The sequence below is a fragment of the Pseudopipra pipra genome, chromosome 21 (assembly GCF_036250125.1).
Source record: "Pseudopipra pipra isolate bDixPip1 chromosome 21, bDixPip1.hap1, whole genome shotgun sequence".
Lineage (NCBI taxonomy): Eukaryota > Metazoa > Chordata > Aves > Passeriformes > Pipridae > Pseudopipra > Pseudopipra pipra.
The window spans coordinates 6,512,946-6,529,205 of NC_087569.1; the positions used below are offsets into that span (position 1 = coordinate 6,512,946).

The 16,260-nt window shown below is 60.1% G+C and overlaps 1 protein-coding gene and 1 long non-coding RNA gene across 6 annotated transcripts; one reads left to right on the plus strand and one right to left on the minus strand.

Annotated features, from left to right (window-relative positions):
• Positions 1-480: 480 nt before the first annotated feature.
• LOC135425295 (uncharacterized) lies at positions 481-2,936 on the minus strand. Its single transcript, XR_010435552.1, has 2 exons — positions 2,641-2,936; positions 481-853 (listed from the first exon to the last, which is right to left on the minus strand). It is a non-coding gene; the product is annotated as an uncharacterized LOC135425295 (long non-coding RNA).
• A 236-nt stretch (positions 2,937-3,172) lies between these two features.
• Positions 3,173-16,160, plus strand: WDR81 (WD repeat domain 81). 5 transcript variants are annotated; one of them, XM_064677367.1, is made up of 11 exons: positions 3,173-3,267; positions 5,077-8,625; positions 8,882-8,989; positions 9,102-9,292; positions 10,976-11,166; positions 11,403-11,568; positions 11,751-11,916; positions 12,229-12,927; positions 13,100-13,245; positions 13,429-13,608; positions 14,411-16,160. In XM_064677367.1, the coding sequence occupies exons 2-11, from the start codon at positions 5,088-5,090 to the stop codon at positions 14,735-14,737; spliced, it is 5,712 nt and encodes a 1,903-aa protein (XP_064533437.1). In that variant the 5' UTR covers positions 3,173-3,267; positions 5,077-5,087; the 3' UTR covers positions 14,738-16,160. The 5 variants fall into 5 exon arrangements, with proteins under 5 accessions (XP_064533437.1, XP_064533436.1, XP_064533433.1 ...); XM_064677366.1 differs by having other exon boundaries at positions 3,179-3,267; positions 5,080-8,625; XM_064677363.1 differs by lacking the exon at positions 3,173-3,267 and adding an exon at positions 3,901-4,321.
• The last annotated feature ends 100 nt before the right edge of the window (positions 16,161-16,260 follow it).

Below are 16,260 nucleotides of genomic sequence, written 5' to 3' on the forward strand. Positions count from 1 at the left end.
GGTGCTGCCCCAGGGCCAGCCACAGTCAGGGCTGCTCAGCCTCACAGGACAGATAGTGGTTCCGGGAACAGACGTCCAGAGGCTCCAGAGCTGCGCGTGACTCGGACCTGAGTCACCCTCTCCCAGTGGCCCAGCCCCACCGCAGCCGGCCCTGACCCGCACCAGGGCAGTGTGGGTGTGGAGCCAGCCCTCTCCCCAGGCTCCATCCCACTGCCTGGCATGTAGCAGGATTAATCCAGCTCCTGAGCTCAACAGCAGGTCAGACCTGTGGGCTACGCCCAGCCTTGGCTCACCTCTGGCTCGGGGCAAACCCAGGGGACCTGAACAACCAACCCTCTACCTGCAGACCCCAACAAGGCATCAGGGATTGAGCTCTGGTGCTGTGGCCCCCCCAGCATACCAAAGGGTTTACAACCCCCATCATCTACCCACCAGGCAAGTCCGGGCACCCCATGGGCAACAAACTTCCTAAAACTGAACTGTTGAGCAAAACAGAAAGTTTAATGCCTCTTTTGGTCTCCTCTCAGCTCAGTGACACCCCACTGCCGTGGGACCCCGCTGACAGGGCTGCCTGGCAATCCCCCAGCCAAGACTCTGTCTGGAGGCTGTGGAGAGACTTCTTCATCCCGGCTGGACTCATCCTCAGCCCTCAAATCCACAGGACGCTTCAGACTGGCTGATCCTGGTCACTCAGGGCACGGGTCTGGCTGGCATCCAAGGTCCCAGTGACAAGAAGAGAGTGGCTACATTCAACAGTTCTTCAACTGGCAGCTTTAGCTACTGGAGAAGGACATAAAGCTTGCCACTGAAGAACTGGTGCTGGTTAGCCAGGAGCAAGGGGGCATGGAATCACCTGGAAAGGAAATACATGGATCAGAGCCAGGATCAAACCACGCCGAGCCACCACCCACAGCACTAGGGCTGCTCCTCTCCCCCACTCCAACACCAGGTCCTGATCTACCACCTTGTCTTCCCCCCAAGGAAGCTCCTCGGGGCTGAAATCCCCCCCATCGCGTGGAATCCAGAGGCAGCTCCGACCTCAACCCTTCCCTCTCCCAAAGCAGGTGGTGCGTGAGCTCCAGCACCTGCAGCCGGCCCTAAACCACGAGCGACGGGAAACCCAAGGCCGTTTTTGCTGGAAAAATAAGAGATAAGAAAGCCTGCTCCAGGCAGGGCAGGGAGGCCACTGCAGGTAGGGGTTATGGCATTCCCTGTCGGCTCACCTCGGGCATCCATCGGCGCTGGCAGGGTCCCACCTGGCCAGAGGCCAGGAGCCTCCTGACGGGGAAGACACTTTGTCAGGCGGCTGCTGCCAAGCCACCGGTGGGGGAATTCTGGGGAGTGCAGCTTTTTTTTCCCCCCTGCCCTCCCACCCCGAGTCATTTTGTGGAAGGGCAAGGACGCCGACCCCCAGGGCTGGTGTGAGACCCCGCTGCTTCCCCTTCAGCCCGGGAAAAGTCCCCTTTCCACACCAACCCAGCGTTTTAGCTACTGGGGGTTGAGTTTTGGGAAAACCCCCAGGCAACCGGGCCTGGCAGGGTGGACAGATGGACCCGGTGTGGGGGGACAGACAACACCGGGAAACTCCCTGGGGGCCAGCACAACATCCTCCCGCCGGCGTCACCCCAAAGGTACGGGGGACCCTGGCTGGCCCTGGGCCTCAGCGGGCGGCGGGTGCGGCCGGACCCCGGTTCGGGGCTGCGAGGAGGCTCCCGGTGCGGGGCCGGTGGCCGGGGCGCAGCGGCGGCGGCGGGGCCCGGCGGGGATGCCGAGCATTCCTGGCGTGCCGGGTACATCTGGTCCGGATTCCAGTGAGCTGGTCCCGGCCCTGCTCCACCCCCGCCGGCCCGTGAATCAGCACCCGCCGCTGAGCCACCGGCCCCGCCGGCACCGGGGGCTGATGAGGGGGGGGCTGGTGGTAACACGGCTCCCACCCACCCCTCCTCGGCACCGACAGACCCCATCGGCTCTGGGAGGGGCCCCGCTGGGAGCTCGCCCCGCTAATAAAACCCGCTGTGCCCCCAGCCGGTGCCCCCCTGCCGGTATAACCGGGTCACCCCCCTCCACCAGAGCCTCTCCTCCCGGTAAAACCAACACCCCCGATCCCCCTCTATCCGAGACCGCTCCCCGCCGCCGCCACTCCACGGCCAAGCCGCTCCCTCCGCTGCCCCCGGGACTCTCCGCCGCCCCTCCCGCCCCTCCGCCGCCCGGGATGCTCCGGCCCGTGCCCGCGGCGGGAGCGGCCTCAGGTCAAAGTCTGCCCAGCCCGGTCCCGGAGTGAAGGTCACCCCCGGGGCGGCCACCGCCCGTCGCGGGAAGCCCTGGCCGCGGCTCCGCCCGCCCCACCGGGACACCCCCCGGCGCGGGGGCCGCGCACCGGCCCCGGCCCCAAACCCCCCCGTACCGCGCCCCGACACCACTGAGGGCGAGGCCGCCCGGCCCGGGCGGCGCCGCGAGGCCAGGGGAGGGACGGGACGCGCCGCGCCGGGCCCCCACCGCCGCCCCGCTCCGGGGGAAAGGTCACCTTCCCTTCCCGTCCCTTCCCGTCCCCGGTGGGGCGCAGCCCCTCGACCCCCGGCGCACCGGCGGGGGGCTCGGCCGCTCTTACCGCGCGCCCCAGCGCGGTGCTGGCGGACCTACCCGCGGGTCCGGTCCCACCGGTGCCGCCCGGGCCGTGGCGGGTCCCTGTTCCCGGTGCCGGTGCCACCGCCTCCCCCGCCGCGCCGGCTCCGTCCCGGATCAGCTGGCAGAGTCATGACGCAGCCGCCCCCGGCCCCGCCCCTCGGCCCCCGGCCCCGCCCCCAGACCAATCGCCGGCCGGCACCGCCGTCGCGAGCCGCGCCCGCCCCCGCGCCGCGATTGACGCTCGCTCCCGCCAATGGAGGCCCGGGGCTACCCGGTGCCCGGCCAATGGGGAGCGGAAGCCATCCCTCCGCCCTGCCCACCGCGCTGGGGAAGAGTCTGGTTCCCGCCTCGCGGGCCGGCGGTTGCCTTGGAAACGGGCGGGCCGCCGCGAGGCATGCCGGGAGTTGTAGTGCGGCGCGGCGCTCCCGGCATGCCCCGCGTGCTGTGAGTTGGCATTTTCAAGAGGGGGGAAGGGGCGGCGGGGACGGGACGGCCCCAGAGGGGGCCTGACCCTCCCGCGGGCCCCGGGCGGGGTGCGGCGCTGCCGTGGGGGCCGCCCTCGGGCGGCGCCTTCCAGCGCCCGGGGCCGGTGACACAGCCCCGATTCCGAGAAGTTGCTCCAAGTCCTCGGACCAATCAGAAGTGAGTGCTCGGCGCGCGCGCCAATAGGCGGGCGCGGGGGGCGTGGCCGCGAGGACTCGGGTGACCCCGATGACTTGGCAGCGCCGCGCGATGACTGGACAACTTCTTTAAAGGGGCCGCGCCCGCCGCGGGCGGCGGGGGAAGGGAGAGCGCAGGGCACCAACAGCCCAGCCCAGCCCAGCCCAGCCCGGCCCGGCCTGGCCGGATCAGCGGGGCTCACCTACTGTCCCGCGCACAGCCACTACACTGATGTTCCCTACCAGGCTGCTCAGCCAGTGGGGTCAGCGAGTGCTGGGGCCGCGGTGCCCCTTTAAGGCCGCCTCCTGCCCTTCGCCCCAGTAACAGCTGATTGCGGCGGGCCAGGCCGGGCGGGCCAATGAGCCGCCGCCACGTCCCACCCACGTGACGCCCCCACGCGCCGCCGCGCCATGCGGCGCTGCCCGGTGGGAGCCCCCGGCGCCCCTTAAAGGGGCCGCGCGCGGTGTGGCCGCCCGTGGCTGTCCCGCTCGTGTCCCCCGCGGGCACCTCCGCGCCCGCAGCCCCGGCACCACCCGAGGGCGGCGGCGGGCGGACCCGGCTCGGCTCAAAGGCACAGGGGTTGGGCAGAGCCAAACGGGAGAGTCCTGGGGTGGCGGGGCCGGGCTGGCCCCGCTCCCCTTTACCGGCACTCACCTGCCGCCGGTGGGTGGGGTCCGCCCGCCGCGGGCAGGAGACCCCTTTAAGACCGGCTGCCTCGTCAGCGCGGCTCGCCCAGCTCCAGCTGACAGCCCAGGGCGCCTCTGACGTCACAGTGACGTCACGGGCCAGCCGTGTCCCCGCCGTGTCCCGCCCCGCCGCTGCCCATGCTCGGCCCCAGCCCCGCGCCCCGGCCCCGCCGCACCGCCCCGCGCCCGCCCCGGAGAGCCCCGGCCCGGCCCCGCGCAGGCCCCGCGGGCTGCAGGTGCCGGCCCCCCCCGCGCACATGGCGGCGCGGCGGCCGCATGTGACCGCCGTCACCTGACCAACATGGCCGGGGCCGCCCCCGCCGCGGCTCCGCCGCCGCCGCCGCCGTCAGGTAACGCGGGGCCGCCGGGGCGGTGAGGGTCCCCTCCTCCTCCCGCGGGGTGAGGGCTCACGGGACCGGCCCTCGAGCCCGCGGGGCTCAGCCCGGCTCCGCACTCCCTCCTCTCCGGGGGCGAGGGCCCTGCGGGGCGCGGGGCCGCGTCTCTGGCCGTGGCCGTGGGTCGGTGCTGGGGATGCGCTCATTGCTCTGGGCATCCTCTGAGTCACCTGGGGCCAGCGTGTACCCCCCACCAACCCTGGGGGTGCAGATGACCCATCGTGCACCCCCCAGCCCCAAGTCCCATCAAGTTCCCGCCATCAGCCCTTGTGGCTCTGGATGTCCCGTCATGTCCCTCGCTCAAGGCTGGGGCTGTGGAGGTGCCGTTGTGGCCCTCCCACCAGCTGCAGAGGTCCCATCATATCCCCTTCCCCAGGAGTCTGTTCAGGTCTTATCATGCCCCCACACTGATCCCATCGTGTCCCCTTCCCCAGCACTCGGACTGTGCAGGTCTCATCATGTTCCCCTCCCTGTGTAAACCCCACCATGTCCCCCTGCTTGGCTGCAGAGGTCCCACTGTGTCACTCCCTTCCCGGGCTGGTCTCTTCTCAACCTCCACCTCATGATACAGCGACCAAGCCCTTAAAACAGCTTTTTTTCTTTGCTCGGGGTGCCAATGGGGAAGTGAGACTTGTCGCGTGACAGGGAGGGCAGGACGGTGCTGCGCTGCTCTGCTCGCTCACAGCCCCTCTGGGCCACCTTCCTCCCAGCAGGAGCCAACATGGAGAGCTTCCTGCAGAGCGTGGAGAGGGACCTGAGCATCGACCGCCGGCAGCTGGCCGCCGCCACCGACAGGACCCACGTCACCGCCTTCGTCCCAGTGAAATGGCTCTTGAGCCTCCGGGAGCGCCGGGCGCTGCCCGCCCTGTGCCCACGCCCGGAGGGGCTGAGCGAGGTGGAGGTGAGGACGTTCCTGCAGCACTCGGTGGAGAAGCTGCCCGCGGGCTGGACCCGGGTGGAGATCCACGGGCTGTGGAAGGACCGGCTGAGGTACCCGCTGCAGGTGCAGCCCCCCAGCTCTGACCACCCAGAGACCCTACATGGCTTCATGCAGAGCGTGGCCACTCAGAACTACCGCAACCTGTGGTGCCGGGCTCACGCCCGGTACGCGCGGCCCTACCAGCACGTGGATGCGCCGCCCACCGTGCCAGCCCTGGATGCCCTCCGGGCTGCCCTGCAGAAGGTGTATGGCTGCCCGGTCCTTCAGGTGGGCAGGAATGTGCACGGTGCTTCCCCTGCCAAGGAGAGCCTGGCAGCCACCAAAGGGGTGCCCTCCTGCCCCAATGTGCTGCAGGCGGAAGCGCTGCTGGAGTCAGCCGACGTGCTCTACGTCGTCTACCCGTATGTGCAGTACTGCCTGCACGACATCGTGACATTCAGCCCGGCCAAGCTCACCAACAGCCACGCCAAAATCCTCTTCCTCCTCTTCCATGTGCTGCAGGCCATGAGGGCTTGTCACCAGGCGGGTCTGGCTTGTGGTGCCTTTTCACTTCGGGACGTGGCTGTGGATGAGAAGCTGTGCAGCCGCCTGCGTGTGAACTTCAGAGAGTACGAGGGACCGAGAAAGGAGGAAGTGAACCTGGAGGCTGGTGTGGAACGAGTGAGTGAGCAAGGCCATGTTGGGCAGGAGGCGAGGTGCACCACCTGCCAGAAGGACCTCCGAGACCTGGTGTTGCAGTGGGTGCACGGGCAGGTCAGCAACTTTGACTACCTTATGTGTCTAAACAGTTTGGCTGGGAGGAGAATGGGAGACCCCAACTACCACCCGGTTCTTCCGTGGGTGGTGGACTTCACCATCAAAAATGGCAAGTTCAGGGACCTAAGGAAATCCAAGTTCCGTCTCAACAAGGGAGACAAACAGCTGGACTTCACCTACGAGATGACCAAGCAGGCGTTTGTTGCTGGGGGGTCGAGTGGGGAGCAGCTCCACGTCCCCCATCACATCTCTGATGTCCTTTCAGATATCACCTACTACGTGTACACAGCTCGGAGGACACCCAAGGCAGTGCTGTGCTGCCATGTGAGGTCTCAGTGGGAGCCCAATGAGTATCCAGCCAGCATGGAGCGCATGCAGAACTGGACCCCGGATGAGTGCATCCCGGAGTTTTACACGGACCCCTCCATCTTCCGATCCATCCACCCGGACATGCCCGACCTGGACGTGCCATCGTGGTGTAGCTCCTACGAGGAGTTCATCGAAGTTCACCGGATGCTGCTTGAGAGCAGGGAGGTCTCCCAGGACCTCCACCACTGGATCGACCTCACGTTTGGGTACAAGCTGCTGGGGAAGGATGCGGTCAAGGAGAAGAACGTCTGCCTCCATCTGGTCGACAACCACACGCATCTGACGACCTACGGGGTGGTCCAGCTGTTTGACCAGCCACATCCCAGGCGCATGGTGGGACCTGCCTACACCCCTGCTGAAGCTCCAGCCATCGCCCGGCCTCTTCTCCAGAACATCCGGGAGACTGTGTTTTTGGAGGATATCCAAGGCCAGGTGACAGATGCGGTGAATGGGCTCGTCCTGGAGGCTACTCCCAGTGAAACCACCTGGTCTGGGGAGAAGTCCATTGCTGGTGAGGATGATTTAGAGCAAGGCATGGAAGCCCTGGATTCAATTCCTGCTACTGGTAGAGCTGGTGACCAGCCCTCTGTTGCTGTGCCTTCAGCACAACCCTCCACCTTCCCTCCTTATGCCACCGATGGCAAATCCTCAGGTGTCCGACCTCTCCGTCGGAGCAAGGCAGGTGCTGGGGATCAGGCTGACATGAAAATCACACTCCCTGAAGGCTTCAATCCACTCCAGGCCCTGGAAGAACTGGAGAAACTGGACAATTTCTTGGTTAAAGGTTTGAGCAGCGAGATGCAGCTAATGGAGCAGCCGTGGGAAGAGCCACCGCTGGGTCTCTCGGATCTCTTCCAGAGGGACATGCAAGCTTTGGGCATTCTGGTAGCTGAGATTATATTTGCTCCGAGGATTCGTCCGTCGAAGCCCGACGCGTCCCTGTTGGAGCGGTTCCTGATGGTGCGTAATCTGTGCCGTTACCATCCCAAGGAGATCCCAGCCCCGCTCCAGCACGTGCTGCATGTCCTGCTGCAGCTGAATGTGCCAGTGGAGAAGCTTCTGAAGACCAGGCCGGGCAAGGGCACAGTGCAGTTGTTTGAATACAAACCCATCTCCCAGGGCCTCCCCCCACCCTGTCCCACGCAGCTCCTCAGTCCCTTCAGCTCCATTGTGCCCTTCCCCACATATTTCCCAGCTCTGCACAAATTCATTTTCACCTATCAGGCAAAGAAGATAGAGGATGAAGGTCAAGGCCGGGAGCTTGTTTTCCAGCTGTGGCAGCAGCTGGAGGGGATCCTTTCTGAAATCACTCCTGAAGGCTTGGAGATTCTTCTGCCCTTCATCTTATCTCTTATGTCTGAGGAGAACACCGCTGTCTATGCAGCGTGGTACCTTTTTGAACCCATAGCTAAATCCCTCGGTCCAAAGAACGCCAATAAATACTTGCTCAAGCCACTGATCGGAGCGTACGAGACCCCCTGCCACCGCCATGGCAGGTTCTACCTGTACACAGACTGCTTTGTGGCCCAGCTGATCGTGCGCCTGGGGCTGCAGTCCTTCCTCCTGAACCTGCTGCCCCACATCCTGCAGATCCTCGTTGGCATCGAGAGCTCGCGGGAGGAGAGCAAATCCCTCCTCGGCACAGCTGAGGATGATGAGAGTGGAGGGGAAAGCCCGGTGTCGTGTGTGTTTGGGGAGGAGATCAAAATGGACGTGGAGCACAGCTCTGCTGCACTGGACCTCCTTGACTACACCTCTGGTGTCAGCTTCCACGATCAGGCCTACCTGCCTGAGGCTGAGGAATTCCAGGGTGGCCTTTATGTCGGGGAATCTCTGCAGCCTCAGGAGCAGGAATCGCTCAGCCTTGGCCGGCTGAGTGACAAGAGCAGTGCCAGCGAGGTGTCCCTGGGAGAGGACAGACCTGCTGACGGGGATTCCCAGAAGGACAAGAGCAGCTTGAAGTCGATGGACAGCAGCCAGGACCTGAAACAGAGCGAGGACTCGGAGGAGGAGGAAGAGGAGCATGAGGAAGAGGAGCACGATGACCCTGTGGTTGATGCAGAGCTGACAGTCGTTGTGGATGCTGGTGCCTCCATAGATGTCACCCTGGCTGATGACAGCAGCGAGCCAGAGGATGGGGAGGGAGAGGAGCTGCCGGATCACTCTGATGACAAAGAGCAGACAATACTGCTGGGTAAGACCCTGCCAGTGTTGAGCCTGGGCAAACACCCACTAAAGGGCAGAGCCTGGGAAGCAGTCGGTCTGGATTTGGGGGTGTCTGTGGTCCCAGCTTGGGGACAGCAATGAAACCAGCATAAAAGATCAGATCTGCCTGTGGATCTGAGACTCCAGGGGCTGCCCAGGGGGCCGGCAGGGTCGGGGCAGCAGGCGGGCGATAACTAATCTGTGCTGTGCTGGGCTCTGTCCTTGCAACTGTTTTTGTTTTGCAGACACAGCCTGTAAGATGGTGAGGTGGCTCTCAGCCAAGCTGGGCCCAACCGTCACATCCCGCTTCATTGCCAGGAACCTGCTCCGTCTGCTCACGTCCTGCTACATCGGTAATGTCTGCTCCCTGGAGCCCGGGGTCCCGGGGTGGGCTGTGCCCCAGATCTCTCTGCTGCTGGCTTGGGTGTAGCTGCTGCTCCAGCTCACGATGTGTTCTCTGGGCAGGCCCCACCAGGCAGCAGTTTGTACCGAGCAACGATGAGAACAGTCCCCTGAGTACAGGAAACATCTACCAGAAACGGCCAGTGCTGGGAGATCAGGTGTCCAGGCCGGTGCTGGCCTGCCTTGTGCACATGGCCTACCTGTATGGAGAGCCCGTCCTCACCTACCAGTACCTGCCCTACATCAGCTACCTGGTCAGTATTGCCTTTTCTCCTCTTCTCACATGTGTTGGGGTGAGAGGTTTGTCCAGGCACAAGAGGAGGATGCACAGTAAATAGTTCAACCTCACCAGGAGCCTCCTCCATGAAAAATTGAACTCAGCTGAGCTCTGTCTGGGTCAGTGTGGGCTGAGCAGCTCTGGCTGTGTTGGCTGAGAAAGGCAGGACAGGCACTTTCACCCCCTGCCACAAGGTCCAGACTGCTCCCAGCAAAGCACATGGCTGTGTACAGACCCCTTTTCCCCCATTTCAGCCACGACCTTTCCCTGTCAGACCCGTATCTGACGCATGTGAAGCCAGAGGAAAAGCTTTTCTTCTGCTTTGCTGGGCGAGGGTGCCCAAACAGAGCTGGCAGAAGGGTGGGATTGTGATAACAGGCAGGAGGAGCAGCTGGGCTGCTGTGGGATTGCTGGAGCGTGTGTTCTTAGATGTCTGTGTGCACAGATAGGGATGAACTGGGGAGAGGCTAAAGAGTTTTCAACTGTGTAAAAAGTACTGGCAAGACTCACTAACTTTTCAGCTTGAAATTCATAGCTGAAAAGCAAGAGGAAAATGTATAATGCAGCTGGTTGAAAAACTAATTTTTCATGAAAAAAAAAGTTTCGAATGTTTTAAACAGGCTTATTTTTCATATTGCTCCCTTTTTAGTGGTTATAAACACTTTGGTTATGGATTCTCGTTTAAATGGAAAACTTCAGTAGCTTTTTGATAATTTAAACATAGAGGAAAAGAGGCCACAGCTGTTCATTTAAAGAAAACAAAAAGGCATTGTCAGTTTTTCCAGTGTTGAAGGGGAGATTTTTCAGGGGAAAAAATCCCATTTTTCAGCAAAATCATTCTCCACCCAGTTGCAATCACAGCTCCAGCTGTTCTGCTTTGCTTTACTAAGCTCATTGCCTGGGGGCACGGAGGGGATTAATACCCCTGTGAAACAGCATTTGGCAACCTGATATTAAAGCGATGGAACTTGCGGGTCACAAATAGGATAAAGTCAATCCTTCTTGCAGGATTTGGCAGGGTGGCTATTTTGTGAGAGGAAGAGCCTCTGTGATGAGCTGGAAGATGGCAGGTGTACAAGAAATATAGCGGAAACTGGGAATTGTCTGTGGGTTTTGTTATTGGCTCTCTTTTCTTGGGTGTTTGATTTGTCTGGGAGTTAGGAAATAGCACAATCTAGAAGAAATCTTTTAGTATTGCTGCTGATGTTATTAACTCTTTGGCACTGCCATAAACAGCACTAGTACACTGTCAGCAAAAAAGGATGTGTTGTTCTGCCTCATGAAATTATGAGGAGCTGGATTTCTGGAAGTCAGCAGCAGGTTTGCCCATAATTTGTGCTTTGGTATGTCATGCAAGGACTGTCCCTCTGCAGACTGCACATCCAGGCTCAACATGGCGTGGGATGAAGACACTGATTCTTGCTTTTAACCTGTGTGTACATAAGAGGTTTCCCCTCTTTCTGTGCTGGCAAACAATGCTCTGGGGTCTGCAAGATGGTGTGGGCCAGTGTGGGGTTATCGCTCTCCCTTTTGAGTTTCCCAGCTATGACCAGCACTACCATTCTGGGTTTTGAGGCTGAGCTCAGGTGATCCTGGGATCACCCTGGCTGTGTCCTGCTGGGGAGATGGTGGCCCTGGCACTGAATGATTCCTCTTGCAGGTTGCACCCAGTGGCGGGTCCGGCGGCGTCCGGCTGAACAGCCGGAAGGAGGCCGGGCTCCTGGCTGCTGTGACACTGACTCAGAAGATCGTGGTGTGTCTCTCTGACACCACACTGATGGATATTCTCCCCAAGATCAGTCAGGAGGTGCTGCTCCCAGTGCTGGGCTTCCTCACTTCACCAGCTGTCGGGTAAGCGCTGCAGTCTGCTATGCCTTCCACCAGGATCGGCACAAAATCAGGGATTTGGAAATGGTTCTTAATGCTCCTGGGGTTGGGGGGGGCTGCACCTGCCCTGGTGTGCACCTTCTTGCACTGGTACACAGCTTGTGATGCCCAAAGAATTCTGAAAAAGGCAGGAAGTGTGACGCAGAGGATGGGAAAAAGGGATATGTGGAGGGCAGGCTGGTAATGGGTGTCCTCTTCAGCTTCCCCAGTGGTGCCCAGGCCCGTGTTGTCCTGTGCATTAAGACAATCAGCCTAATTGCCTTGATCTGCCTGCGGATTGGGCAGGAGATGGTGCAGCAGCATTTGAGTGACACGGTGAGAAACTTCTTCGGGGCGTTCTCACTGCTGCAGGAGCTGCAGGACCAGGTCAGTGATGTGGGAAAGGTCCTCCTGCCACCCCTTCCCCAGTGCCCAGATGCAGGAATGTGGTGGGCATTCCTGCACACACCAGGACTGATGTCAGCAGTGTCCACCCAGGCTGTGTTTGTGTAATTACTTGTGTAGTGGGAGCATCTGATTTTGGGCATCTTCCTGTTTTCTCTTGTCAGGGGTTGACGGCAGAGTCACTGAGCAGCTGTGAGGTGCCAGTGATGGAGGTGCCCCTTTCAGATGGGAAGCTGCTGGCCCTGGATCCATCTGTTCTGGTGGAGTTACAGAAGGTGTTTAACCCTGAGATGGCCTACATCACCTACATCCCTTTCTCCTGCTTGCTAGGTACGGCTTGGCCACCAGCTCCAGGGATTTGTGAGAGAGTCCCATGGTCTGTGCATGGTCTGTGCATGTGTGCTGGGCCTGAACTCAAGAGAAATCAGAGGTCATAGAGCTGCTGGAGGAAACACACAGCTCCTGCACTGTGGCTTGGTCTGCTTGTTGGGTTGGGAGCCCCCTGGGCTTCAGGCAGCTTTAGCTGGGAGCAGCGTGTGGCTGGCTTGTGGGGAATGCTGCGTTCACAGCCCTGTGCTGACCCTGTTCTGGGGGTGATGTTGGGGAAATTCCTTCCCCTGAAGCCCTGTTCTCTCTCTTCAGGTGATGTTATCCAGACAGTTGTGCCCAACCACTCGCTGGTGGAGAAGCTGGCCAGCCTCTATCTGGAGAATGTGAACCCCAAGAACCTGCAGGTCGTTGGCCTGGAACAAGCACCGAGTGTGGTGGGCTCAGACCAAGACATGAGAGGGGCTGAGCCCTTCTCCAGCCCTCACGAGGACAGTCACTCTGGTACTTTTGGGAGCGTGCTGGTAGGGAACCGCATCCAGGTCCCTGTGGACACACAGTCTGAGGGTCTCGGCCTGCTTCGCCTCAGTGCTGGCACTGATGGCTTTATTCCCAGCTCATCCAGCGAGGAGAATGCCCTGAAGCACGACCTCCCTCGCAGCACCCACATGCTGTGTGGGAACTGGCTGGCCTACTGGCAGTATGAGATTGGGGTGAGCCAGCACGACCCCCGCTTCCACTTCCACCAGATCAAGCTGCAGAGTTTCTCAGGGCATTCGGGGGCCATCAAGTGTGTGGCACCACTTGGCAGCGAGGATTTCTTCCTGAGTGGCAGCAAGGACAAGACTGTCCGCCTTTGGCCCCTGTACAACTACGGGGATGGCACCAGCGAGGTGCCACCGCGGTTCACCTACGCTGAGCACAAGAAGTCTGTTTTCTACGTGAGCCAGCTGGAGGCACCACAGCACGTGGTGAGCTGTGATGGGACTGTGCACATCTGGGACCAGTTCACGGGTAAGAAGGGAAAGGGTGAGGGCTGGCTAGAGGGAACTTGTCCAGTCCTTACAGACAGAGGGGCCATACTGAGTTTGGATGGCTCCCGTTAAAACCCAGCACAGAACTGGAGATTTGCTGTGTACCTTCTCTGTACATCTGCTGCCAGAGCATCTCCGTCATGTTTTCACAGGCAAACTTCTCCGGACTTTTGATGAATTAGACAGCAAAGTGCCCATCACAGCTGTGACCACCATGCCACCTCCCCATCACAGCATCTCTGTGGCCAGCGCAGACTCTGTGCTGCGGTTCATCGACCACAGGAAGCCAGGACTGCAGGTAGGGACCCTGGAGCTCTGCGAGCCACCCTCCTCCATCCATGTGCATAACGATGGGATCACAGCTGGCTCAAAGCCAGTTGCCATGTCTCCATGGAAGACAGCTGGAGCCCAGGGTGTCTTGTCCCCTAAGTGCCGGATCCCCTGATCTCCATCCCCCACAGCCGGCCTGTCTCTCTTGCAGCACGAGTTCCGCCTGGCCAGCGGGGTGAGCGCGGGGCTCATCCGCTGCCTGGCCGTCAGTCCCAACGGGCGCAGCGTCATGGCCGGCTTCTCCTCCGGCTTCATCGTGCTGCTGGACACCAGGACAGGGCTCATCATGCGGGGGTGGCCTGCCCATGAGGGAGACATCCTGCAGATCAAGGTGAGAGGTTCAGCTGGGATCAAGGCGGGGCCTTGTCAATCCTCTTGAGGCTGCATGGAGCATCCTTCCAGCAGGGCTTGTCTGCTCCATCCTGGAGCATTCCTCCACCTTTGCTGTGTCCATTGGTTAGTGCTGCCAGTGGCTGTTCTTGGTCCAACCCTCCTGGATGTCAGTCCCTGCTGAGCAGGTCTGCAGCAGGGGCAGGGAGGAGCCATAGCTCCCGTGAAGAAGCAAATGTGTTGCTTTCTCCACATGGCACTCAGCTTCCCAGGGAGAGTGTCACTCTAATGAATAACTCTTGTCCATATTTACCCACCCTCAGGGAGCAGCGCTGGGGCTCCAGGGTCCTTGACCCAAACGTGGGTTAAGCAAAGTTCAGCAGTGTGGGTTGTTTACCCTCTCACTAGCTCTGCTAATAAGCAGCTCCAGGCTTCTCCTACCCTCAGCAGTGTTTTTCACTGTGAGAGAGCCTCCTGATTCCTTTTCCTGAAAAGGGAAATAGTTTAGCAGGTGATTTAGTGGAGAGGGAGACTGCATGGTAATCCCTTTATCCACTGCAGTAATAACAGATGATGAATGAGTTGTGTTGGATATCAGGATATTGTTGAGAAGAGGCATAGCCCATGTCTTGGAGGATAGCACTGGAGGAGGTTGCCAGCTACCAGAGCATCCTGATGCCTTGCTAATACTTCTCAGTACCATCAGTTGCTTGGAAATGGCTGTGCCTGTCCCAAGGGATTGCACTGTGACTGGGAGTTTTTACAGCAGGAGTATTGGCTCACTGGCCTTTCCTTTCCTGCAGGCTGCAGAGGGCAATGTGCTAATCAGCTCCTCTTCAGATCATTCCTTGACTGTCTGGAAGGAACTGGAGCAGAAACCTTTGCACCACTACAAATCTGCGTCCGAACCCATCCACGCGTTCGACCTCTACGGTAACGAAGTGGTGACTGGCACTGTGGCCAACAAGATCGGGGTCTACTCCATGCTGGAGTCCTCAGCTCTGCCCATCAGCACGACCAAGCTGAGCTCCGAGAATTTTCGGGGTACACTGACCAGCCTGGCGGTGCTGCCCACAAAGTGCCATCTCCTGCTGGGCTCCGACAACGGCATCATTCGCCTCCTGGCGTAGTGACCCCCCAGTCCAGGAGCCTGTGGCTGTCCCACAGTGCTGGTGGTGGAGCTGGAAGCCGGCAGCGTGGCTTTTGGAGGAGGCAGAGTTAGATGTTTCTGAACGGAGGATGCAGGGGGAGGTGTACTTGTTAGTGAGCACTTGATAAAGTGTCTCTAACCTCTTTCTGTGTCTTTAAAAAGAAAAAAAGCCATAACTGAGAAACCTCCACTGCTGCTGGGAGAGATACTGGGCATTGTAGGTCACTGTCACCCCTGCAGAGAGGCCTGGAGCTTTCCATACCATGTGTGCCTGACCCCAGGGGACTGTGAGGTGCCCTCCAGAGTAACAGGGACCACAGGAACCCTCCCTCCTTCAGTTAAGGAGTAAGAGGTGCCCCTTGACAAAACACAACAGTTTAGCTACTGCCATCTGCACTTACCCTTCACTTCCACTCCTGGACCACTGAACAGTCTTACTAGGATACCATAAGCTGGGCCTGGGAACTGCTGCCTTCGGAGCTGTGCGGTGCCAGGCACCTCCTTCTCCCATGGTCGGTGCTCCAAGCCCAGAGGAGGTACTTTATGAACTTTAGGTCCTGCCAGCTGAGTTAGAGCCTGCACGGGAGGAGGAGATGTTAACTAGAGGCCTTCTGCTGCCATACTGGCTGCACAGCAGAGACTGGAATGGAAGTCAGCCAAAGCACAAACCCCTTCTGCTCTGCCAGTTCATTTAGGAATGGGTTGCTGCAGAGGGGCAGTTTGGAATGGGAATGTGACCCTCTAGGGAGGCTAGAACTAGATGCTTCCCTGAGGATTTTGGTTTCTGGAGCAGTAGGGTAGGGCTGTTGTTGGTTCCTGCCCCAGCATCCAGTGATGATGTAAGGGGTTAGGAACGCCCAGTGTGCCACGCACTGGCAGGGATCCTCAAGAAATCCTTCTAATCCTCTCCTTTGTGCTGGTCAGATTCCTGGGGAAGACAGGACAGCACAAAGGTGCTCAGTTTTGTCCCCTCCTGCCCTTGTAGGGTGAGAGCCAGGAGGCATTATCCAGCATGGTCTTCCTCTGAGCTTCCCCTTGGGACAACACTGTTTCCCACCTCAAAAGCAAAGAGTGTGCTCTTTGACCCAGCAGTAGGAGCAGTTGCTTCACTTCTATTGCAGCCCTTTTCCCATCCATCCTTCAGCCTAGCCAGAGCCAATATCAGGGGAGCAGGAAGCACTTATCATAGGCAGAGGAGGAGCCTGCTGTGGGTTATCCTGGGAGGGGAAAGGGCTTTGATCCAGCTGCTGGTTCATCTGAGCCACCTGCAGCTGGGGAGGTGAGTGGCTGGCCAGTGCTGTCCTTCCCTACCTAAGGGGAGCTCTCAGTCCCGTGTTGCCTATTAACCATTTGCAATAGATGTAAATATTTACTTCTAATAAACTCTTTGAAAGAGCTGCAGAGCCAGGTGTGTGGAAGCTCTGTGCTGGAGGGGCTGGGTGTGCTGGCTGCAGCTCTCTTGCTCTGCAGCCAGAGCTAAAGCCCCTCATTTGGGCACCTCTT

Excerpts from the sequence above, each read along its gene's own strand:
- WDR81 (XM_064677363.1), top strand. The coding sequence starts at position 4,273 with ATGGCCGGGGCCGCCCCCGCCGCGGCTCCGCCGCCGCCGCCGCCGTCA. Across the intron at positions 11,917-12,228 it reads CCCTTTCTCCTGCTTGCTAG|GTGATGTTATCCAGACAGTT; the intron begins GTACGGCTTGGC and ends CTCTCTCTTCAG. Across the intron at positions 13,609-14,410 it reads GAGACATCCTGCAGATCAAG|GCTGCAGAGGGCAATGTGCT; the intron begins GTGAGAGGTTCA and ends CCTTTCCTGCAG.